Source organism: Chrysemys picta, chromosome 25 (assembly GCF_011386835.1).
Source record: "Chrysemys picta bellii isolate R12L10 chromosome 25, ASM1138683v2, whole genome shotgun sequence".
Classification (NCBI taxonomy): Eukaryota; Metazoa; Chordata; order Testudines; family Emydidae; genus Chrysemys; species Chrysemys picta.
Window position 1 is genome coordinate 15,009,221 of NC_088815.1, and position 23,262 is coordinate 15,032,482.

At 58.4% G+C, this 23,262-nt stretch overlaps 1 protein-coding gene across 2 annotated transcripts in view; it reads left to right on the plus strand.

Annotated features, from left to right (window-relative positions):
• Positions 1-20,109, plus strand: part of HOMER3 (homer scaffold protein 3) — a 31,820-nt gene extending 11,711 nt beyond the window's left edge. The window contains exons 2-10 of one of the 2 annotated variants that reach the window (XM_005278971.5): positions 124-240; positions 2,071-2,227; positions 2,842-2,973; positions 4,029-4,136; positions 8,763-8,884; positions 10,673-10,829; positions 13,914-14,024; positions 15,810-15,890; positions 18,012-20,109. In XM_005278971.5, coding sequence (XP_005279028.2) covers positions 227-240; positions 2,071-2,227; positions 2,842-2,973; positions 4,029-4,136; positions 8,763-8,884; positions 10,673-10,829; positions 13,914-14,024; positions 15,810-15,890; positions 18,012-18,200 — 1,071 coding nt within the window. In that variant the 5' untranslated portion in view covers positions 124-226 and the 3' untranslated portion in view covers positions 18,201-20,109. The remainder of the gene's footprint in view (positions 1-123; positions 241-2,070; positions 2,228-2,841; positions 2,974-4,028; positions 4,137-8,762; positions 8,885-10,672; positions 10,830-13,913; positions 14,025-15,809; positions 15,891-18,011) is intronic. The other variant, XM_005278972.5, reaches the window with a different exon arrangement.
• The last annotated feature ends 3,153 nt before the right edge of the window (positions 20,110-23,262 follow it).

Sequence of the window (23,262 nt, forward strand, 5' to 3'; positions counted from 1 at the left end):
CGAGAAATCATTACAAATTACAGACTTGGAGAGACTGGGACCAAGTGAGCCTCCTAAATGCTGCCCGACTAAGCGCTCTCTGTGCTGTGTGTGACAAATAATGACTGACTTTTCCATTGCCAGGAAATGAATCACTGAGGAGGCCAAACCAAGATCTAGGAAGCTGCTGGAAGACTGATGCATACTAACTTCACTACCTAATAGTCTGTCCAACCGTTACTAACCAATGTCAACAACTAGGTAACAAACTGCCTTTATCTCTGGCTGCCCCTTGCCCTGGGGTCTGGGATCAATGGATAGGAGTGTTAGCTTCCCACCCGCTGGAAATTGTGCCTCAAAGTGGTAGGGCAGGACTTAGGTCCCCCACCCCCACACATGAGCTGGGTATAAAATGCACCATGTGTTAGAGGAGACCAGAGACTTCGAGGGTCATTAGGAAAATACATCACGGGAGGGCTGGGCAAACTGACCAGAGGGAAATCCCAAAGCTCCCTTTGGAAGGATCTGCAGGCTGGGATCCCGGGTCAGCGTGATGTGCTGCTGTGCAAGGGATCTGAGTCCAGGGTTGGGCAACGGGAAAAGAGCTTCAGCTGGGGAGCAGGGGCAGCACTGTACACCACTCTCAAGCCTCCGCTGGAAGGGCAGGTTGTCTCACTGCTACAGTGAGGTCTTGAGCCGGGGGCAGGAAAGTAAGTTTCTGGGTTACAGCGGTCGTATCTGGGCCGCACCAGCTGTTTTCATGCCTTGGAGTGAAGGATGTATCAGCTCGAATTTAAGTTCACCCGCTCAGGCTCCTGCCTGCAATGGCCGGTGCCGGAGGTTTGAAAGGAATGCCGAAAAAGACCTCAAGCCCTAATGCACCTGGGCTATTGCCTGACGGAGACAAATGTCCTCCTGCCGTGCTCAAGTCAGCTCCTGAAGCCTGAGATCTGAGTTTAGCTTGTACATTACTGGTCATAAAATCCAGCCCTGGCTTGTGGCTCGCCAGCCTTCTGCAGCAGCTGATTCCATGCTCTGGCTGTGGCGAAGTGTTTCCTTTCATTCATTCTTACATGACCTGCCTTTAATCCCATGATGTGACCTTCGCTGCAGGCTGCGCGGCCCGCGCATGAGCCTTGGGAGGAAGAGACATGTTGAAGGGGAGGCACTGTCTGTGCTCAAATCCCCAACCCAGGCTCCATCCCACACTCTCTTCAGGAGCGCCAAGTCCCAGACCCTGCAGGAAGGAGAGTTAGTGCAGCGGCAGGGCTGTCGTATGGTTGAACTCACCACGAACTAGATGCTACGGTGCTAGGTGCACTACCTTCAAATCAGACTTCAAATAATGTGCCTACCCCAGCACAATTCCCCCCGGCAGACCGTGCTGCAGGGGCCCCAGCGTGTGAGAGCCTGGTGACCTACGTGTGCATATGTGACACACGGACCCTGAGGCCTGCCCTGGGTTACTGCTGACGTGACATCTGATCTCGTCACTAGCTGGAGGGTGGGGAGAGCCGGGAGGTGGCAGGGCAGAGCCCTAGTAATCTTAGCTGGAGGGGCTCTGCAGGGCACAGAGAAGTCTGCTGCCATGGTGCTGCTGGCTGCCACGGGTGGAGGAAGGGGTGGAGGAGGTGGCAAAAAGGGCTACAGGGCCTTTAGTTTTCTTCTCATTGCATCAGCTGATGGCCCCAGAGGTTCATGAGTCCGAGCTAGGAGCATCAGGGAATGTCTGGGTCTCAGGCCCGCTTCCTCTGGAGAAGCACAAAGAATCCCAAAGAGGAAGAAGCCTGGAGTGGGAGCCCCTAGGAATAAGGGGTGACCGTGGCGAGTGGGGGATGCTAGAGCCCTTCCAAGCCAGGGAGTGAAGAACCGCCTCCCCTTCGGCTTAGCCACACTGGGCTGGAGGGTGCTTGTTCAGGATGTGCTCCCAGAGGTGCTGGCTCCGTGGGAGCTGGGGGTGCTCAGCACCTCGTGTCCCTGGAGAGGAGAGAACTAGCAGAAATGCCATGTGCTCTGTGGCGTGCGATGCAGATGCCAGGAAGCCGGCTCGCTTCCCAGACTGCCTTGACAGTTCTGTTTGTTCTGTTCCAGGGAGCAGCCGATCTTCAGCACTCGAGCCCACGTTTTTCAGATCGACCCGGCCACGAAGCGGAACTGGATCCCTGCCAGCAAACATGCCCTGACCGTCTCCTACTTCTACGATGCCACGCGCAACGTGTACCGGATCATCAGCGTGGGAGGCACCAAGGTGAGGGCCACACGCAGACCAGGCAGCTTGCCAGCAAGCGTCCCTCTGGCCGTGATCACTGAGTGCTTCCCGCTTCCCTCAGACACCACTCTGGGCAACCCTCAGAATGGAGTGCTCGAGCATCTCCACAGCCGGGCATGGAAAGTGTTACAGCCAGTGTCTTCACACTGACGTATTTAATATCCAAGGTGAATTTAGTGCTGGTGGAAAGACTGATAGCCCTATGCACAGAGTATGCTCAGCCAGTTCCTCCCCCCGGTGCCTGGCCTTGTGCTGGGGGGACCCCCTCTTGGCCTCTGAGGGCTGCTCTGGTCCTTCTGACCCTTGGCCTTTCTGCTGATGCCAGTTGTGGGGCTGGGTTTTGTGGCAGGCCCTAGACACAGGACCCATTCATGTCACACGGCCTGTCCGACTGGAATGACCTTTGCTCACTGGTAACTTGGGCTGGTGTCCTAGAGGTAAAAGGCTCCTCTATAGCACCATGATGGGTGAATGATAAATGTGAGGGAATTCCCTGAGTCATCCCACGCTAGGGAGCTTTGGAGAGTACAATCCATCTCGCAGACTACAGCAATTCCACTTTGACTGAGGGTCCTTGTTCCTTCCCCCCACAGGCCATCATCAACAGTACCATCACCCCCAACATGACCTTCACAAAAACCTCCCAGAAGTTCGGACAATGGGCGGACAGCCGAGCCAACACAGTATACGGGCTGGGCTTTGCCTCAGAGCAGCACCTCTCCCAGGTAACGTTGCAGGGGCTGATGGCAGGCTGACCCACCCAAGCAATGGGTGGGAGCGGGGGGAGAATCGCTACATAATCTAATCCACCAGGAATGCCAAAGGAAGTATCAACTCAGGTGTCCATGCTCTGAGGAGGAAGGGTCTGGGGACAGAATCAGGTACAGTCTGGTCTGGTGCGGTGTGGGGCCGGGAAGCCCTAAGATATGTGGGGGACAGAATGAACGTCAGGGTCACATTTTCACAAGCGCCTGAAGTGACATTTTAAAAAGTGACGTAGGCTGCTAGGACCCTGATCCTCACAGGTATTTAGGCTCCTGACTTTCACTGATTTCAGTACCCTTGAGGACCTGCCTGAGGGTGTAAGGGTCTGTCTACACTGCAGTCAGAGGGGCACTGCAGCATGTGTAGGCACACCTGAGCTAGCTTTGATCTGTCCAGCTCAAGTAACAATAGCAGCGACTCCTGTACAGCCCTTCTCAGGCCCCGGTCTGTACTCCCGCAGCTTGCCCATAGGGGCTGGAACTAGGGGTGCAGGGGTGCTGCTGCACCCCCTGGCTTGAAGTGGTTTCCATTATAGACAGGGGTTACAGTTTGGGTCCATGGCTCTCAGCACCCCCACTATACACATTGTTCCAGCCCCCCTGAGCTCGGCCTTACCGCTATTGTTGTTGGCGCTGGCTGGATCAAAGCAAGCTCGGGAATGTCTACGGATTGCACTTAGCCACTTCTGACAGCGTTATTGAACACATCTGTACAGCATGGGCACCCCCGCAGCAAGGACTCAACTCCCCACGCCCCCTTCCAGCAGGCACTGAGCTCAGTGGAAAAGCCAGCACGGACTCTTGGTCCTGGTCTGGGATGGGATGGGGCCATTCTCTGGACATTACCGCTAGCTTGGGGTGGAAGCAAAAAACATGCCAGATCCCTGGAAAGAGGCAGAGAGAGGGAGAAATAGCGACAGGAGGAGGGAAGTAAACCCTAGCAGCTGTTCTCGCTTGTCGGACGTTTCTGTAAGACAGTAGAGTGACCCTCTCCCCATCTCCCCCCGTTCCCCTAGTTTGCGGAGAAGTTCCAGGAGGTGAAAGAAGCAGCCCGTTTGGCGAGGGAAAAATCGCAGGATAAAACGGAGCTGACCAATCCAGCCCTGAACATCACGTCTCACCAGGTAACTTTGGCAGCTGCGGTGGGGCTGCTAGGGAAAATGGTCACCATCCCATTGTCCTCTGGCAACAGGGGCAGAGCCCATCACTTTCCCCAGAGCACCAGCCGGAAGGGCCCTGAATGCAAATCCCCATGGGAGGCACCAGGCACTGAGCCAACCGGCCTTAGCAATTCCAATCCCTGTCACTCACGTGCATCTACAAAAGGCCTCCCACGTCTGCGGAGAATGGCCCGTGCCAAGGCTCACTGGGAACGTTTCATTAAGGTAGTGCTGATGGAGTGGGGTAGTCTGTAGCCAGCCCCTCCACTTCTCTCTCCCCTGGAGACCAAGCCGCAGCCCAGGTATCCCTGGTGGCATGTTGAAGGCGTGACCTGTCTCCCTAAACCAGCCTCCAGTGCCTGCCCGACGGGGAGAGGACGGGCCGTGGTGCGTTCTACCCCTCTTCTCCCCACGGCAGCTCTTCAGGGTGCCCTGCGGGTGCATCCCAGAGGTGGCTCTGCATTTCCCTGATCTCCTGGCAACCGGAGGGGAGCTGGGGGCTGAGGACAGATGGAGTGGCAGCAGAGGAGGAGGAGGCAGTGCGAACAGCACCTTGGCCTGCAGGAAAAAGAGGAGGAGGAGGCGGCTCTGTGGAGACTGGAAATGCCGTACATGGTGGAGCAAAGGGAGACATCTCTCCAACTTGACTCCCATTGTCTCTCCCTAAGGGATGGGAAATGGGGAAGGGAATAGAGAGCAGAGTGAGGGCAGCAGAGCCAGGGCCCACGAAAGCGATGGGGCTAGTCGGGGATCTGTCAGTCATGGGGCGGGCTCGGCGTGTACTGGGGACAGAAGACTTCCAGCACCTCGGTGCACGCTCACAGCACAGCGCTTAAAGCAGCTGCTAGTTCAGAACTGCTCAGTGTAAATGCAGCCCCGGAGAAGGTGTCAGCGTCTCTCCTTCCCTACTGCCTATTCGACTCCACAGCACTAAAACTGCACCGAGGCAACCTGACCATATTGGCTCCTGCTCTGAACGGGGGTGGGTGCAGGGCAGGGGGTGTGTGGGATGAGGCATCGGCCCTTTATGCTTCCTCTCATCTCTCTCCCCCTTCTGTATGTGGGAGGGAGGAGGCAGAGGCAGTGGGCAGCCTTCCCCGCCAGCCTCGTTCAGAGCACCAGGTCAGGGCCACCATTGTTACAGCACACAACTCGCTGACAGCCTTGTCTACTGCCTCCGTGTGCACATACCATGCTCAAGGCCATGATACCAGTGTCTGGGTGGGGGAAGTTGTGTCAACTGGCCAGGTGCATTGTGGGCAAGGTCACCTTCCTCTGCACCGTCCGAGATTGACTGCTGCTGGAGGAGGCAGGGGGGGAGAATGATCTCCCCCGCCCCATCCTCCTCCCTACCCCCTGACACAGAAAGGTGGGCTGCTCTTTCCTCTGCAACGCCGTGCATGTGTAATTCCCAGCCCCACCCTTGTAGTGCTTAGCTTCATCTCCTGAGATCCGGGCACCCAGCCCTTCCATCCATGGAGCTACACACAGCTCTCCCCGGCTCTGCTCCTTCGGGGAGTGCGGCTGGCTCTTTGGGGTTTGAACCCCCATCTCTTGCTGCCAAGCGCACACCGCCCCTACAGGTCACTCAGCCTCCAGTGCTCTGTAAAACCTCCTCTGGAGACGACACGGGGCCTCATTCCCCTCTCATGCCAGCCTCAACCGGGAGCTGCCCCATCGACTTCAGAGACGCTACCTCAATGTAAAACTGGGGGGAGTGAAAGGAGACTCAGGCTGCCCTCCTCCTCTGTCTGGGTCTGGTGCTGGCAGGCACTCGGCAGGGCCGGGCCTGGGAACGTGCTGGGCGCTGCAGTCTCTGAGATGGAATGCCCTGTCAGCAGCCGACTGATACTCCAGCTCCCATGTCAGGGATTAATATCCCACCCCCAGCAGCATCGCTTGCTCACCCCTGGGGCGTCTACTTGCAGCACAGCCTTTGGGTTTGCACCCCTTGTCAGGGCGTAGCCTCGCCTGGAGCAGCTGCTGCAGTACAGCGAGAGAGATCCATCTACACCCACAGTCCATCATAACCCTACTGCCTGTCCCTAGACCCCCGTCGCTAGTCTGTATGCGCACACTTGCACTGCCCCTCCCAAACCCCACCAACCTGCAGGCATACGCACACACCCCCTTTCCATACTTCTCACTGTGTGCTTGTACACACATGCACCATCCCATACACCTTGCTGCTTGCCTGTACGGACACACACTCCCTTGCCACTGCCAGCCAGCACGCACACGCGGTCCTGCACACCCCTCCACTGGCCTGCGCACACACCCTTCCATACAGTCCATCGTTGGTCTATACACACACACCCCATCTTGTACAAACACCCCAGACACCCTCTTGCTGCTTGCCGTTTTTGGGTCTGTCCATTAGCAGGGCTTCACACGTGAGCCTCGTCCAGAAATAACTGATTGATCAGGCCTCCCTGATTCCCCGTGTTTCCCTCAGTTCCAGCGTCCTTAAGCTTCAGACTTTCAGAGCCGTGGATCTCACTTTGCAGCAGCCCTCCTCTTAGGGCCACTTACCCGTCCATCACTGCCTGCCTCTGCAGACCCAAAGTGGCGAGTTGGGCGCCCGACAAGGCGAGGCCCCTAAAAGCAGGGGGCAGTTTTGAAAATGTCCCGAGGTGCTGAGCACCCCAAGCTCCCATTCACTCTGTTGGAAACCAGACTCTTCCCCTTTCCCTGCCTCAGTTTCCCCATCTGTAAAACGGGGGTGATAGGTAAGGGGATGGGGCAAGCAGGGGTGTGTGTTTATAAAGCACTTTGGGATCCATGACATTCCTAGTCACTCTTCCTGGTCAGCGCCTTTCTCTTCAGGCCTCTCCACGCTGTGACTTTCAGCATAGCTCATGACCCTGCATCAGCAGATTCCTAGGCCAGGTGGTTGTCCTTACCCTGGAAAGTCACTGAGATCCGGTGGCTGGGTGTTTGCGTGCTCCCTATAAACCCTGGAGGACGCCACTGGTCCCAGGACTGGAAGGAGAAGGCTCGGCCAATCCCAGGCTGGGGGGCTCTGATGTCTAGCACTCACGCTGTCTTTTTATAGATCAGTTTGTAACTTCTGTGCCTAGTTTCTTCCCTTCTGTCAGCAGACGTGCGAGGAGCTGGGGGCTCTCAGGTGGCTACAGGGTATAGAATCTGCTTGTGCCATCTGCATATACATCCCTGCTGTGTGGTGTCTGTTCTCCCCAGATAACAATCTGGAAGGATCTTTTGATGAATCCCGTTGGGATTCTGTCCTGATGCAAGCAGGGAGCGACAGGGCCATGGAGCAGGGCGTGCGCTTTGGGGCAGGGGCTGCATCTCCCTTGTGTTCAGAAAGTGTCTAACGCCTGGCTCCCCTGGCGTTAGACGCTACTGCAGTATGAGTGGCTCCTGCCTTCTCCATCTTGGGGCTTCAGGGGCTCCCTGCTTGTCCGAGCTCACCGCTCACCTGCTAACCCAAGGAGCAGAAACGAGACTGGGCAGCTGAACTCAGCGTCCTACCCAGCGGGGCAGACACCAGCCACGGGCCCCTGCAGGAGCCACGGTCTGCGTCTCCCTGACAGGTTCATAGGTCACTATGTCTTGGAGCCCCCCGGGGAACAAGGCAGAGACGCCTCTGATGACAAAGGGGCAGCAAGGCCTGAACCCCTGAAGTCACTCACTGTTAAGTGATTCAGCACCTCGTGCATGGCCTTCAAGGGGTCAGGTTAGCGGCCAGGACCCCATCGGCATTTACCAAGGGCAAGTTTGGGGACAAAGAACTTATCACCTTAAAAAAATGCACATAAAGAGGGAGGAACATCTGGTGAGCTCATCATGGAGCAGCTGGACTCTGAGCCCACCAGCTCAGAGATTTTTGTGCTAGGACTGCTGCCAGAGGCACAAGACAGTCACCACGGGCTGGGGCAGTGAATGGGGGAGCCACTAACCAGTGCAGAGAGGGGCTTATTCATCTGAAAACAAAGCTGTGCCCCTGTCATCCATCTATCCCTCCATCTGTCTATCCCTCCATCTGTCTATCCTTCCCTCGCTCGCTCCCTCCATCCATCCGTCTATCCCTCCCTCCATCTATCCATCTCTCCCTCTGTCTAGTTTGTGTGTCTGCCTGGTCAAATCTTTTGCCCATCCTTTGGTGTCTTGGGCATCAGTGCTGGTGTCAATCAAACAAAGAGACCAGGTGGGAAGGAAGCACACACCCCTCCCCAGTCCTGTTCTAGCCCCTCCAGCATCCCTTTCTGGAGATTCCCCCCACATTAACCTCCACAGTCTAAAGCCCTGCAGCCTTTGGCAGCCTTCCTGGAGCTGAGATGGGATCTCTCCATTCAGCGCCTGTTGAGGTCATGTCTAGGCAGGCCACAGGGCGTTGCTGTTGGTGATATGAGATGCTCCATCTCCCCCTTCCCTCCCAGGAGATGAGCACCCCCAGGAGCTGAATGGAATCTGGGGTCACCCCACGGCAGTGCAGAGCGCTGACCCATGGGGCCCCACACCTGAGCTCTTCTAATGAGTCACCCTATGTAAGAACCTGGGGACTGGCAGAGACGCTGAGTGACCACGTGTCCCAGACCTGCCTGATGTGTGGTAACCCCCCTGCAGGTGCTGCCAAGCACTGTCATCAGCTCCAATGGGCCAGGAGACGATAAGCTGTTCCGGAGCCAGAGCGCCGACGTCGAGATAACAACGGAGAAGGAGCGGCTGAAGAAGATGCTCTCCGAAGGGTGAGGCGTGGGCTTAGCTGGGGCTTTCAGGTCCCAGCCCAGCTGTTCAGGGCACTCTCAGGTCCAGTCCCCAGTGGGGAAGGGGGATCCCAGCATCTCCCATCCAGGGGGGAATTAACTCTTCCCTCTGCCCTGGTCCCCCGCTAACGTTGTTGCTTCCACAGACTCAGGGCAGGGTATAAACCCCGGGACCCACCACCATCTCGAGCCTAGTGCTCGGCGCGGGACCCTTTTCTGTTGTTCTCCTTATGGCTGCATGCTGCCCCTCAAAACCCACTGCTGCCTTACATGAGGACATAAGAACAGCCATGCTGGGTTGGACCCATGGTCCATCTAGCCCAGTGTCCTGTCTTCGGACAGTGGCCCCTGCCAGGTGCTTCAGAGGGAATGGACAGAACAGGACAATTATCGGGTGATCCATCCCCTGTCGTCCAGTCCCAGCATCTGGCAGTCGGAGCCCCCATCCAGGCCATGGGGAAATACATCCCTCCCCATTCCCCCACCAGGGGAATCCCTGCAGCTCAGGGGTGAAGCATGATCGCCAAGCAGCTTGTAGGCACAGTGAGTCATTGGGCCGGGTGTCAGAAGATGTTCACACCTGTCTAGCGGGCCCAGGGCTGGGCTGGTGGTAATTCCGCTGGGGATTCCAGGCAGAATCTGTCCCTTTCTCTTGTAAAGTCTTTCGGCCGGATTCTACCCTGGGACTGCCTGGGGTGGGGGTGGGGAGTAATGCCAGTGTTTGCATGTTAGGATGTGTTTGATGCTAAGTGTCATTTGACCCCCCCGCAAATCCTCTGGGCTTTAGTTTGGTTCCATTGAGTCACTTTACTGCAATGCAAACTCGGAGCCGGAGCGGCTGGGTGGGTTCCAAGCTCCAGGCTGCAAAGCCCCTTCCTGGCAGCTCAGCCTCCTCGCCGTGGCTGCTAATCTGGCAGTGGGACGTCCCCAGCTCCAGCACCATGCAAGCCTGTTGGTCCTGGGCAGCCGAGTCATCCCGTCAGCTGCTCCTCTGCTCGGGTGGAGCCATGTGGATGGTCGCTCATCCCCTGCCCCCTCCTGATTCCCAAAGCCAAACATGGCAAGGGCAGGAAACAGACACAGGCTCGGGCCTGGCACAAGGGTCTAGATTCGGGAAGTGAGATTGAGGCCAGGCTGAAAGCAGCCTGGGCGGGCGTAGCAGCCCCATCCCTTCTGCCCTCTGGGAGTGTGTGGTCAGCACTGACCCGTGGATCGGGAGAGGGCCTGGGGGTCCTGTAGGTCAAAGCCCTGCCATAGAGATGAAAGACCAGACTTACAGGTCGTTTAACCCAGCCATTGCTAGCGAGGGAGGCTTCTCCCCAGCCACATTCAATGGCACGTCCCAGGCGGAACGTCCAGAGGAGAGGACAGTTAGGCAGGGCAGCAGTTTGCCCAGGAGGAGGCCATGTCCCTGTCACCGGTGTGGCGGGTGGAGGACAGACCTGCGCTTCTGACAGGAGCTTGCAGTGTTTGTCGTGTGTTGGAACTCACCGTTGCTCAGTGCCGAAGCCATGGCTTCCATGACAGCCTCGACCAGGCTCCTTCCCGCCTTGATGTTCTGAAGGGTGCAAGGGGAGGATGGGGCAGGGTCATGGCGGCCTGAGGTCCCGTCCCGCAGGATTGGCTCTGATCAGGACATGTCGGCATTGGGAATTGGCTCTTCAGGACGCTGCCCAGTGGGGGAAGGGAGGCCTAGACACCCCCAGGGAAGCAGAGACCTTTCTCCCTCCCTCTCATTCCCGGCTTGTGGTTCCATGCCCCCTCCTGCAGCTCAGTGCCCGAGGTCCAGTGGGAAGCTGAATTCTTCACCCTCCAGGACAACAACAACAAGCTGGTGGCTGCCCTGCAGGAAGCCAACGCCAGCGTGGAGCAGTGGAAGAAACAGCTGGCCGCGTACCAGGAGGAGACGGAGACGCTGCGGCTGCGGGTGAGCACAAGGAACGGGGCAAGGCGGCACGGCCCCCGTAGCTTGTGGGCCACATGCTGCCTTCAGCCTCCATGGGTGCCAGTGGGAGATCGGCTGCAGCTGGAAGGTGCTATCTGGGCGTCTGCGGGATATGGCTGTTGCCATAATGGCTCAGACCATTGGGCCATTTAGCGTGCTCTCCTGCCTGCTGGTGAGAGTGAGGGCGACAGAGAGTTAGATCCCCATGTCCACCCCCCAACCTCAGTCCCCTTCCTAAGGGCCCCGCAGGACAGGACCTCGCATCAGACTGGGGGGGCCGAGTGAGGGCAGCAGCTCCAACAGATGTTACTGAGCATGCTCAGTACAAGCCAAGCAGCGACTCTGGGGGGACATGTGACCCCACATGCCCCCCCACACACACATTGCCCCTGGACAGCATTTATTAAAGAGCCTGAGATGATGCTGAGTGACAGCAGGTCCTGCTCCCCTTCCCTCCCCTCCTGCAGGATGACTGGTACAGCAGGGTGGGGGTGGGGAGGGGAGCATGTGGGAGTGTTTCTCCCTCGCTCCTGTTGCCTGAGGTCCCCCAGCTGCCACCCATGGTGAGTGAAGGCTGTGCTCCCCTTCGCATTCACCTCCTGCCCCTGCGCCGGCCACCTGGGCAGCCGCCTGGCCTGGCAACAGACGGGGTGAAAGACACTCACGCTGCTAAAATTAGCTCCGAGCCGAACAGCAGCAGTGTGATCCCTGACAAACAGGCCCTTGTATCCAGCCTTTGGTGGAACAATCGGAGCTTTTGACCTACCTAGTGGGGGAGAGATCCCGGATCAGCTGAGCCTGCGGCAAGGCGGAGGAGTGCCAGTCGCACAGCAAGGCTCGCTGGGGAGAGGAGTTTTGGGAAGGGGGCTGCAGAGTCTTAGCAGGATTTGGTTGGGAAGGGGCTACAGAGGTTGCAAAGGGGTTGTGGAGCCTTTTCGCCTCTAGACCAGTGGTTTGAGTTACATGCAGATCTGTGGGACGCAGCAGTTGTTCCCATGCGAGGTAGGGCTGTTTGCTAGTCCCTTTCGTTTCCAGCCCAGTACCCAGTGATAGTCACCAGGCCTGATGCTAATTCTCAGCAGAGATGCCAAGGACTGAATAAGCCACAAAGAACGAACTTCCCTCTCGCCCCTAGAGGACGCCCTGCGAGGCGTGGCTGGGACGTGTGGCGGGTGTGTGCACGTGCAGGTGGTGGGAGGGGGAAGCTTGCATCGCCTGCCTCTGCCTATGGGGATAAACCAAGGGCTGCCGATCCCTCCCCCCTCCTCCGATGGTTCAACGTTCTCCCAGTCCAAAGAGATGGTCGTGGGTCTAATGAGACTGGCCGACCTCATAAACCAGGACTTGGAAGAATCGGGGAAAAGATTGAGAGTCAAGAGCGTCCAGAGCATCTGCTGACTCGCTGCAAGGCGCACCCATCCTGGGGCCAGGGGTGGCCTCCAGGGGGCCAGACCTCTGGGGATCATGACGGCAGCGATCCTGGGAATCTGGCAGCTCATGGTCACCAGCATCAAGCTAAGCTCAGTGCAGGCCCAGCCTAGCCCACGTCGCCTGCTGCATCCCACCACTGCACACGCCTGTACTAGAGCTCCCCTGTTGGAAGTGCACCAGCAGAGCTCCGTGCAGACGAGGTTGAGGGTTTTCATCCTAGGTGTGGGTCCTGGGATGAACTTTTCAAAGCAAATCCTCTGCCGATGAATTATTTAAGCTTCTGTGCAGCATTTTTCAGAAACGGAGAGCGCCTGGGCCAAGCCCTCCCCCTCGTTAAGACTGGTGTAAATCTGTGGTCACTCCACTGACTGCAGCAGAGCCTCACAGAGGCAGGACTGAGAGCAGAACCTGGCCCTCTGCACACATTTCAGGGTGGTGCGGCTGATGTCAGCTGGCCCAGCTTTGCTGGGAGCGTGAGACTGCAGGGGAAGGGGGGAATGGGGCTATAGATAGAGCGTGGTTCTGACGCTTGTTGGAGCGTGTGATCTGCACTGAGGGGAGGGAGGGAATCTTTGTTCAGGGTCAGCCCGGCAGGAGCCACTGGACAAGATCTTGCTTCTGTGCAGTGAGACTGAGGATTCTGGTCACTGGGCGTGGGCTGAAGGGCTACCAGAAAGACCCCCTGTCTGAGTCTGGGGGAGGGGAGAGTCTGAGGAGGGAGGGAGCGGTACCTGGTTGGACTTGGAGTTTGGAGGAGGAGCAGAGGGACCCTTGGAAGAGGAGAGGGGAGATTCTGGTGGAAGAACAGAGGGGTACTTTTGGGGAAGGGGTACGTCAGGGGAAGAGGCAATGAGTATCTGTGGGGAGAGGGCCTTGGGGGGGAGATTTACCTGGCAGGAGGGGAGGATTTCATGGCTGAGTTTTGCCTGGTTAGGGACTGTCGTGTGCTCCTGATCCTTGGGTCCCTGCTGCCATTTGCTAACGTCCCAGCACAGCAGAGCTGCAAGAGACTTTTCCACGCCCAGTGCAGCTCCCCAACGGGGGGGAGGTTGACCTGGCTGCCGCACCATATTCCCTACTGTGCGGCTGTAGTGTTGGGGGCTCGTGGAAGCCTTTGCTCTGTAGAGGCTAGATACCAAGGTGACAGGCACTCCAAAATCCCGTAGATTTCGGGGGCCAGCTCTGGAGAAGGGCTGGTAGCAGCGATAGCGAGTGAAGGGCCAGGTCATGGAGAACTGAAGCCTCAGATACCTTGTTCCTGGTGGGCGCGGGGGTGGAGTTTCCCCGCTTTCCCAGCCCATGTTTACACATGGAGCGGAGAGGGACAGTGGGAAAGACCCTTCCCCTTTAAATATCCCCCCAGTCCGGCCAGGAGAGCTTTAGGGCGGCTCCAAGGAGCAGAGTCTGCGATTGTGGGGTGGGCATGTTCTCGTTAGAAGCCACAAAGCTGCTAGGGTCCGGGGGCTCCTGGGCAGGAATAATCACTTTGCCCAGCAGCTGGAAGGTTTGTCTCGACCTGCCTCAGCGCTCAAGCCCCTGGCCAGCCCCTTAGCTGCATCCCCAGGCCTGTGTGCCTGGCTCCGGCAGGCACCCGGCACTGGGACCCAATTCCCTTCTCCCTGCATATCCATGTAGGTGGCTGAACTGGAGCTGCAGAAAGCCCACGATTCCTCCAGCGAGGGCAGCAAGGAGGAGCTGAACCAGACGCTGGAGGAGCTGGAGCTGTTGATCAAGGCTAAAGACGAGGTAACAGCAGTGGAGCAGACGAGGGCTCGGAGCAGCGGCTGAACGACCGCAATGCCCCAAGGGAGGCGGCTAGGACATGCCCAAAATATGAGTGCATCCTGGGCTGCTGTCGCCACATCCCACGACGCTACCCTCTATCTCTCTCCCCACTCCCGGCCTGTGGGCCCCCCTGGTCCACTCCCGCCGCTCTTAGAGCGAGTTCTGTCCCGGGCCCAGGGAGAAGAGCATGGAGCCGTGTTCATGCTCAGATAATGACCCCCAGATGGGAGAGTGAGAACGCTTTGTTCTGTGGCACTGGGCCAAATCTTACTGGGACGGCCCCAGCCTCCATCACGTTCGATGGTTTCCTGCCCCGTAGCAAACCCCTGCTGTTTTCCCCACTCCCTGTTGGCTTTGTGCCCATCGCTCTAGCTCTCTCCAGCGAATGTAGCGGCTGTTGGGGCTACACTTCGCTGCTTAGCCAGGGGAGCAGATGTCGGCCGGGGGCCCAGGGCCCCAAGACGCTTCCCGAAGCATGTTCTGCCTCTTCTGTGCAGAGTGGTGTGAAAAGCCCCTGTGTAGGGGAGGGCGGTTTCCCAAGGAGAAGAGGGTCACAGGTCAGCACTGGAGGGGCCCCATGTGGCCTCCTGACCTGCTCACAAAAGAGAATTGAGGCTGAATAGGTGTGAAGCCTGACGGTCCCCATGTAAAGATTCCTGATCCCAGGCCAGGGCATCAGACAGCCCCTGCCTCACCCCCCCCCATGACAGCCTCTGGTGTAGCTGGTTCATCTGCAGATGGCACATGCCCACCCCTCTCCTCAGCAGCTATGTTTAACCTCTGGCCTAGTTATTGCCTCTTGCTTTCACAGCATGTACGTTAATGATTGAAAGCAGAGCTTTAATTACAGGGGCTGGGGGAGGGGAGATGTGGAGAGAGTCTCTGGGATTTGTTCATTTGCACCTTCTTCCCTAGCTGTGCCAAGCGGGTGGGTGGCAGCGCCGGGGGATGCTCTTGGCAAGGGGTGGGGGTGGGAGTTTGTTCTGCGCATCATTCAGTGTGTGTCTGGAGCGAGAGCTCTGTCTGCCCCCGACGCCTGGAGGGGAAAGGCCGTAGTGTGAGGGGTGCGCAGGGAGGCCCTGCCCCTGGAGACGAGACGACCCAGGGGTCTAAGATGCAGTGGGAGCAGGAAAAGATGGTGTGCAGGCAGAGGGCGGGGGAGGGGGGAGCCGTTAATCTGCTCTTTGTTTTGTTAAGACCTAAAACTCCTGGGCTAGTGAGGGTCAGAGGAAAGGGTGGGCAATAGGCAGGGTCAGGCGGGGGCGGCACGGACAAGGCCTGGATGTGAGCACTGGAACAGGACACTGTGGGTGCATCTACACCTCCAACCTCAGGAGACAGACTCACCCTGGCAGGGCTAGGGTGTGGACAGTGCAGCCGGGTAGCAGCTCACGCTCCCAGCCAGCCCCCAGGCTTCAGCCCCAGCTCCAGCTGCACCGTCCGCACTGGGATTTCTAGTGAGCCAGTTGGAGCCCCGCTGGTGCGAGTCTGTTCCCCCTGCTGCCGTGTAGACGTGCCCTGTGGGGGTGGTCAGACGAGCAGCGTGGGCTGAGCCAGGAGGGCTAGGGGGAGGGTCTGGAGCCAGGGGAGGATTGATGGGGCTGCGTATGTGTATCTCCTGTGGTGGGGTGTTAGCGAAGCACAGTGTGGAACCGGTCTCCTGGCTTCGCACGGCCTGTGACCGCGCGGTGGCCGGGGAGCATGGGGCTGGCCCGGGCAGTGATTCTTTTCCTTTCTGTGATTCAGGAAATTCAGCAGCTGAAGAGGCAGAAGAGTGGCCAGTGGGAGGCGGAGGGGGAGCGCGAGGAAATGCTGCAGAAGCTGCAGGTGACAGAGGGGAGGTCTGCCGGGGAGACCCCGTATCGAATGGCAGGTCTGGGGACATCACTGCGCTGTCTAGACTGGGGGACAGCCAGCTACACCCCTCTCCCCTGTGCCCGTGAGAGGGGGCAGGTCTGGGGTTCTCACTCTGCTTCCAGCCCAACTAGGCTGGGCCCCCCTTTACCTCTTTCTGCAGAGCTGCTGATAGGGGAATGATTTCCCCAGCCATGGCCAGCCAGGGGACCCCATCCTGTGTTCCTGGGGTGCTGCTGGGCGACAGGATTGGGATGTGCTTCCTTCTCCCCTTCCTCCCATGCCCCACAGAAAGGCAGTCACACCCAGCACCCAACGTGCACTGAAAAGATAACGAACCCTCTCTGCGTATCACACTTCCCCCAGAGCCTGATGCGTCCTGCTGGGCATGCAGCTAGGGCAGGGCGGTGCCTTGCAGCCCTCCATCCCCTGGCAGCCCTGGGAGGCCGGGCACTCTGCTCACTGGCTGGGCCCCATTCTGGGCAGAGGATGTGCCCAGCCTGCAGGAAGGGGAGCTGCAGAATCTCTTGCCAGCTGACCCCCTCAGGGGTGGAGCGCTGACTCCAGCGGGTTCACGGGAGGGCAGGCAAGGAGGGATGCAAGCTGCTCTGTACCCCTAGGCAGGACGCAGATGGCATCTCTCATTCCATTTATCCAGGCTCTGAGAGGGCTGCCTGCTTGTGCCCGTCAGGGCCCGCTGGGGCTGGGACTCTGATACAGGCTCTGCTCACAGCACAGGACTGCGGTTTTACGGGACAAAGAATATATTCCTGCTCAGCGACCGGGTGCTGGGTGTGGGGTGGAGAGAGACCTACGTGGTCTTATCCTAGGCCTGCAGCTCCGAGGCTGGACAGAGGCCAGGAGAGGAGAGTTTCTGCTGGGCCAGTGGACAGCTCTGGCATTGCATCTCCAGAGGCTAGTCCGATCAGCCGGCTGGCATGTGCCGAGGAGCTGAGCTCCCAGACTCCTGCCACGGTCAGTGTGCAGAGGGGTGATGGTCAGAGCACACGGGCAGGGGGGACAGGCCCAGGTACCAAGAGGTGAACTCCAGCCTGATCTGCTGGGGCCAGTTCCGTGATGGGATCAATAAAGGAATGTGTTTTCCGTGCACCTGGTGTGCAGGTGTGAGAAGGGCCGTGGCAGGGGATTATGCACATGGGTATGTGATGAGTAGGGGTGAGGACATGGGCATCTGTGTTGGTGTAGGGCATAACCTGTGTGTGTGTCAGTGGAAGGGCACAGGTGTAGAGAACAGGCGGGGCGTGTGTGTGCACTGGTGTTCAGGTGCAGGGGTAGCCGCTGTGTGTATTGGCTGTGGGGGGTGTGCACGGTTAAGGTCCAGGGCTAGCTGCTGTGTGTGTGTGTGCGGTTAAGGTGGAGGTATAGCTGCTGCTGTGTGTGTTGGCTGGGGTGTGTTTGCGCGGTTAAGGTGGAGGTGTAGCTGCTGTGTGTGTGTGTTGGCTGGGGGGGGAGTGCGGTTAAGGTGCAGGGCTAGCTGCTGTGTGTGTATGTTGGCTGTGGGGTGTGTGTGTGGTTAAGGTGCAGGGCTAGCTGCTGTGTGTGTGTGTTGGCTGTGGGGTGTGTGTGCGGTTAAGGTGGAGGTATAGCTGCTGCTGTGTGTGTTGGCTGGGGTGTGTTTGCGCGGTTAAGGTGGAGGTGTAGCTGCTGTGTGTGTGTGTTGGCTGGGGGGGGAGTGCGGTTAAGGTGCAGGGCTAGCTGCTGTGTGTGGTGTGTTGGCTGTGGGGTGTGTGTGCGGTTAAGGTGGAGGTGTAGCTGCTGTGTGTGTATGTTGGCTGGGGGGGAGTGCGGTTAAGGTGCAGGGCTAGCTGCTGTGTGTGTATGTTGGCTGTGGGGTGTGTGTGTGGTTAAGGTGCAGGGCTAGCTGCTGTGTGTGTGTGTTGGCTGTGGGGTGTGTGTGCGGTTAAGGTGGAGGTATAGCTGCTGCTGTGTGTGTTGGCTGGGGTGTGTTTGCGTGGTTAAGGTGGAGGTGTAGCTGCTGCGTGTGGTGTGTTGGCTGGGGGGGAGTGCGGTTAAGGTGCGGGGGTAGCTGCTTCGTTGTCCGTTTGTTTACTAATCCTTTGCATCCCTGGCCAGGAGCTGGAGGGACGCAACGCGGAGCTGGAGCGACGTTTGCACGTGGCTGAGCAAACACTGGCCGAGCAGCTGGCCGAGAGGGAGAAGATGCAGGGCGAAGTCACCAAGGTGGGCGAGCTAATGGATGTGAAGATATTTGAGCTCAGCGAGCTCCGGCAGGGACTTGCCAAGCTGGTGGAAAGCAACTGAGCAGCCCTGGCCACAGAGACGCCTTCCAGGAGGGGCAGAGCCCGGCTGAGGCCGGTTACAAACTGCAGCAGGAATTGGGACCTGGGCGGGGTCCAGCCACAAACCAGTAGATGCCTGCAACTGACTGTGGAGACTGGCCAGAGACGCCTGATGTGCATTGAGGGCAGACATGGCGCCCGTGGGCAGCTGAACTCGGGGGGTTTCCGCCCAAGGAGTGTCCATGAGTCACGTGCAGGCCTCTCTGGATCCTGACCAGCGTCGGCGTGGCCCGCGGGTGGCAGGGTCTCCATGCTGCTCCGTGACGCTGTTCTCCTGGCCTCACTCACTAACGCATTTCCCTGACATTTTTACAGAAGGAAACACTCCTTTTCTAGGGATGGGGCTCACCTGCCTGCCCATTTTTCAGTAGTTTTTCTAGAGAACCGCTTGCTTCTTGTGAACCAAACTGCCTGGCTCCAGGAAGAGACGACCCATCGCACCACGGGCGGTAGCTGCTCCTTCTCCCCCTTCCCCACCGTACTCACATCCCATCTTTTCAATAGACTCTGATCACCATTTATTCACGGTCAGGGGCTTCCAGAACCCCCATGGGCAGGGACAGCTCCTCACCTGGCCCCATTCCCTTGTGGCTGCCCAGTCCCAGCCTCCAGAGGGGAAGAAGTTGCAGGATTTCACGACGTTTTCTATTTGAAGGCAGTGGGTTTTCTTACTTCTCAAAGCTGCTTTAAGCTGGGAGGAGCAGGCAGTGCTGGGGAGGGGATAGCTTGGGGGGTGACCGGCCAGCCGTGGAGCTGACATCTGTCCAGGCTCCAAGGGCTGCCGCTCACCTGAGTTAAATGCAGCAAATCCCAGTAGCTCTTGTTGCCTCTTGGGAAGCGCCGTCCAGGGAGACAGCAGGCCCCATGAGCCGCATGGCCTCTGGAGGGTGCAGGCCCCCATGCTATGCTCCACCTTGAGCTGCACGGCTGGATGCAGCTAGGGCGTTGGCTGTTTGGAGCGCGTTGGGCCTGGGCTCCCTAGGGGCTGTGGGACGTTTGTGGGTCCTTATGGGTGTTGTCGAGTAATGTAAATCCAACAAGGCCTGTAGGGAGAGGGGCAGTCACACTCCCCCACCCAGGCCCTGTGGAGCCCAGTAGTTGCCTAGTAGCATGCTTAGCCCGGTGTCTAATGAGGAAGCAGTGTGTGTAGACGGAGCCGGTCGCCCAGCAGGACCAGGGCCGGGTCTGTTTTTTACTTTTCTCCTTGCTGCCGTAGGTGCAGTGCAGACAGACGTAGTAACTGGAGAATGTTTCCAGGGATTGTAGAGACGCTGCAGAATCTGCCTAAAACTCCAGCAACCCCGGCGGCCGAGTCCTGCCTTCTGCCCACAGGGTCAGACCCTCCGTCTGCGTGTACCTGGGTGAAAAGCGTAACTCACCTGGGGCCGAGCTGCCTCTCGCTCGCGCCCCCGGCCCGAGAGGTGATTGCTCTGATTTTCAGTGGATCTGCCATTGCCCCGGACCGCCTCAGGGCTCCCTGGAACCCCAGCCCCTGCTTACGCCTGGGTAACTGAGCCTAAGGGCAGGAGCAGGCGCCGGGGAGATCCTGAAGGAGTGGAGCTGTGATGTCAGGGTTACAGAGCTTGTGTCTAGGTTAGGCCGGCCCCCTCCCTCCCTTTCAAAGCTTAGGAGTTGTGGGGAAATGTAGATTTCTGAACCTGCGCAGCCAGGAGAACTTTTTTGCATGAGCTGCTCCCACGCCTGTGTGGGGGCTAGAACTAGCTGTAGCGTGTGCCGCCCGCAGGGTGTTCTCTGTGTGTGTGTGGGGGGGGGGGGGGGGAGACAAGACTGGCCGGGGTACGTGCAGCACTGTGTTCCCGTTCCGGTGCCAGCTGTGGCCCCTTTGGAAAATAGAGATCAGCTGCAGGAAAGGTGCCTTCGCTCTGACTGCTTCGTTGTGGGGCGGCACTGGGTTAAGCAGGCATCTCCCCTGCATGTTGTCAGCCACTCACCCACCCACGGATCCTGTCTGTCTCTCACGCCACATGCAAACTACCAGGAGAAGGGGCATGTTAAAGGGACTGGGTCTGACTTCCCTCCACTGTGTCCTCCATGTCTCCGCCCCCAGCCTCTCACTATTGTGTGGCCAGTGGCAAGATGGGAGTTTCCCAGTGATTGGGGCTCACTGGACCGGCTTGAGCAACTTCCCAGGCTGAGTCAGCAGGACTGATTCTGACACAAGCCCCAGCACGGCGCTGAGACTGCAGCTCGGCCCGGTTCCCACCTGCCTTCCACACCTGTGCGTTCGCTAGCCCAGACTTGTCGCTGGCGGCAGCACCGTCGTTAGCCTGGGTTTGTAATGACCCGGTGCCCTTTACACCTCGCAAGCACAGCCCCGGTCGCTCCCGGTGTAACGCCCTCAGCCCTCCAGTCAGGCAGTGACGTTACGACGACGCTGACAGGAGCTCCAGCCTGCACTTGGCCTAGCTTTCCCCGCCAAGCACGGCTCCGGAGCCTTTGTCTCAGGCTCACGCTCCGGCCTACTTCCCTTGGCCGCAGCTGCTTTCCTTCCTTCTGTCCTGTAGAGACACCGCGCCATGCACTGCGTCTCTGCATCCAGCTGTGTCACAGGGCACCAGGACGCTCTGGGCTGGGCATGGTGAGTCACGGCCAAGGAGCTCCCCGAAGGCAGGAAGGGACAGGCTCTGCCCAGTCTGCCTGCGAGGGGACGGGAGAATAGAGCCCTAGAACTTGTTGGCTTGCTGATTTAAAGCCATGTGATGTTAAGGCTGGGCCCTGAACCAACCAAATCCATTCTGAGAGCTGAGTCCCCCATTGTCCCCCCCTCTCCCCCGCAGAAGTCTGAAGCTCTCAGACACCAAGGCTCCAGTGTAAACGACGTGAACAGAAAACCCCTCCATGAATTACCCTCAGGGTCCATGTAAGGACACACCCCACCCGCCTCAACTGCCGGGAGCTGAGGGGGCGCAGCCCCTAGTCATGACCCAGCAGCAAGACGATGACATGAAAGGCAGGCCAATGCATGCTGTGATTGAATGCTGCCCCTCAAGTGGCTGACAAGGCAGAGGGCAATGGGCCAGGGTGTGGAGCCCCCTCCTGGGGTTAGCCAGCTCATCTCCATCTGGTTTGGAGGCCTGAGCAGAGTCGGAAGCACGGTGCTTCTGCAGCATCTCGCTGCCCGGCGAAGGCACCTCTTCTGGTGCTGCACTGCCCAAGAGCGGCTGGCTACACCCAGGGTCCCACGCACGAGTCCCTGCCAAGCCTGGCTCAGCCCCAGGACTGCCACAGCAGCCACACCGCACTGGGCGAGGCTCCGGGCTGTCACGTGCACCTGCCGTCCAAGGAGTCTACATAAGAACGGCCGTTCCGGGTCAGACCAAAGGTCCATCCAGCCCAGTGTCCTGTCTGCCGACAGTGGCCACTGCCAGGTGCCCCAGAGGGAGTGAACCGAACAGGTAACGATCAAGTGATCTCTCTCCTGCCATCCATCTCCATCCTCTGACAAACAGAGGCTAGGGACTCCATTCCTTACCCAGCCTGGCTAATAGCCATTAATGGACTTAACCTCCATGAATTTATCTAGTTCTCTTTTAAACCCCGTTATAGTCCTAGCCTTCACAACCTCCTCAGGCAAGGAGTTCCACAGGTTGACTGTGCATTGTGTAAAGAACTACTTCCTTTTATTTGTTTTAAACCTGCTGCCCATTCAGTTCATTTGGTGACCCCTAGTTCTTATATTATGGGAACAAGTAAATAACTTTCCTGTAGTCACTGTCTCCATACTGCTGTGTCCAGCAAGCCCATCCAGGTTGTAGCACAGCCTCATGGGTGCAGTCAGGGCTCCCGCCACACGGACCAGACCAGGGCAATGGGCCGGGGCTTGTTGGAGTGGGGTGTTCCCTCCACACTGCTCCCCAAGGGGTGCCCCCTCTGGGCTGGTGGGGAGCAGAAACCTCTGAGCTGCCGCTGTTAAAAAGATTTCAGTGGGTTTCCACACTACCAGCCTACATTTTGGTCATGACATCACGACTCACTTCCTCACCTGCTCCTGGGAACCCCCCTCCCTTACAGGCCCAGTGACCCAGCCTGCAACACCAAGTGATGAGACGCTGCCTGTGGGACGGGCCTGTCAGCATCCAGGTGGGGCAGGCCTGGGGCAGCGCTGCCCCCAGAGAAATGAACAACCCAGGGGTGCCAGTTCTCCCTTGCTGTGACGCTTGTGAGGCCGGTGCCATGAGCCCCATGAACCGCCTGACTTGCTCTCAATCTGACACTCTCACCGTGGACGCCTCTGGCTGAGTTGCCCCACTGCCACCTCACAAGTGCGCATGCCCAGTCTGTGCACCTGCCCGTGTCTGCCTGGGGGGTGCATGCAGCGCACTGGACAGTCAACCCTGGCCAGCCTGTGCTACACCGCGCTGCCCTCCTGTTGTTAGGGCCCCAGCCAGAGCGCTAGCCAGTTTCCTTTATGCTCTCATTTCCCCACAGGCGCTATTTACAATTGCCAGCTTTTCAATCTGCTCTGCCCTGCAGCCCCTGTCCATTAAAAGCCTTTTACTGCGGCACGTGCTGGATGACTCTGGGGGGCCCCTCCCTTTGCAATCCTCAGCTCTTCCAAACCTCATTTATCACCGGCTAGTTCCAGAAAGGCCCTAAATCCAGAGGAGGCAGCCGGACGGCAGCTGGGTGCAGCAAAGCACGGCTTGGCTCCTCCCCACTCAAATGAAGCACTGAACATTTGAGACGGACTATGGGATCTGTTAACACAGCCCCCAGCTAACACCAACATATGCTTCCCAGGCCCGGGAAGTGCTCCCATTTCAGCACTCAGGAGAAACCCGAGGGGGTTCCCCAGACTTCCATCTCCATCACTTGAAAATCACTTCCTTATGCAACGCGGCCGCTTCTCTCGCCCACTGGCAATGATTGTCGAGCAACCCAATACCGGGCTTTGCTGCTGGCAGGAGGAGTTCTGCTGATTGCAGAGAACTCAGTGCGTGAGATGCATCTGCTGGCAAATGGGCTTCTTAATTATTTCTGAGGCAATGCATGTAAAGCACAGC